This window comes from Brassica oleracea, chromosome C2 (genome assembly GCF_000695525.1).
Source record: "Brassica oleracea var. oleracea cultivar TO1000 chromosome C2, BOL, whole genome shotgun sequence".
NCBI classification, from domain to species: Eukaryota; Viridiplantae; Streptophyta; class Magnoliopsida; order Brassicales; family Brassicaceae; genus Brassica; species Brassica oleracea.
Window position 1 is genome coordinate 18,414,586 of NC_027749.1, and position 1,566 is coordinate 18,416,151.

At 40.6% G+C, this 1,566-nt stretch overlaps 1 protein-coding gene across 1 annotated transcript in view; it reads right to left on the reverse strand.

Annotated features, from left to right (window-relative positions):
- LOC106323603 overlaps positions 1–1,566 on the reverse strand; it is a 3,457-nt gene continuing 1,891 nt past the window's right edge. Inside the window, exon 5 of the mRNA XM_013761699.1 lies at positions 1–58. Within this exon, the coding sequence (XP_013617153.1) occupies positions 1–58 (58 nt within the window). The remainder of the gene's footprint in view (positions 59–1,566) is intronic.

Here is a 1,566-nt window from a genome sequence, read left to right on the forward strand (position 1 = left end):
TCAGACCTTTTCACCGGAGAGAAGCCAGTAGCAACCAAAGTATCCTCGGGACGCTTCACTGTTGCAAAAAAAAAGTCTCAAAGAAACATACCCCTCCGCACCAAACCGACAGATACTAAAGGGATCCAAGCACCGAAACAGCCACAAAAGACTCCAAGACCCTACAAATTTATCAACCCAAGATCCGGTAGATCTGGACCAAGAACTGAACCAACCACCGTACTATGTCAAGCGACGCACCAAGGAAGACAAGCCACCAAGGGACAAGCACAGACTACTTGAGACAGAGCCAAACTAGCACTCACCGGACTGAGAAGGAAACCCTCACCCAAAAAGACAAGAAACCAAATAAAACTTAGATTAAACTAAAGAGGCGGAGGAGATCCTCCCTCACATAGTGGCGGTGACGAGCACGGCCCACCACGGAGGGAGATCGGCAGCGGTAAAGTTTTCTTCTTCTCTTTTGTGTTCGCCAAAACGAAACGACTGAATTCAATTAGTATCACATTAATCTAGTTTTCGTTTTAAATTGAAATTTTTATGCAAACTGAAGCAAAACGTGAGTACAGGCTCTTTCTAATTTATTTCTACACATAAGAAAACAAATTAAGAGCAGCTCATAAAGTTACTGACGAGAAAATTATCATACTTCGATATTTTCTACGATCGAATTTACAAGACCCAGAAAAGTTTCAATACAACAACGACTAAAAGTGTTTAGATGATAAATTGTACAAAGCTATACAAGGACTGGTCCATAAAAACATGATAGTTTATATACAGTACCTGATTAAGTGTGATATATATAGGGTATGATTGGTGACCAGGGAACGGCGAGGAATAATGTATTCCTCGACGTTCTTAAAAAATATCACCATTCACAAGAAATAAATTAATGCATTCTCTAGTGTTCCTAAAAAATATCACCATTCAAAATGAATACATTTTTCTTTTCATTCCCTACCATTCCTTTTTTTTGTAGAGAAATAAAGAACAAAAGTATTCCTTGTTAAATTTGAGAAGGAACAATCATTCCTTTTCATTCCTGCAATTTTATTCCTTTAGGTTCATTTTCTATTCGTTCCTCTTGTTTCCAGAATGGTCACCGGTCGAACCCATAGTCATATAGTAAAATATTTCCCTACCCTTTTTGATGTGTGAATAAACAAGCTATCACACTACAAGAAAACAGCGGCATACTGAGAGAAAAAATCGTCGGTATGTCGTCGGAATAAGGCTATTCCGACGACATACCGACGAAAAAAGTCCTTGAAAATAACTCCTCAGAAATTCATTTTTTCTCGGAAATCCCTCGGAAATTTCCGACGGAATTCCGAGGAACTGAATTTCCGAGGAAACTCCGAGGACCACTAGATCGTCGGAAAGTTCCTCGGACGACCACTAGGGAGGACATCCTCGGTATATTCCGAGGAAATTTCCGATGGTCCAATCCTCGGAAGTTCCGACGAAATCTTCCTCGGAATTTGCATCGGGAATTTCCGAGGAACGTGGCCCTCGGAAATTTCCGAGGAACGTAGTCCCTCGGAAAATTCCGAGGAACATTCC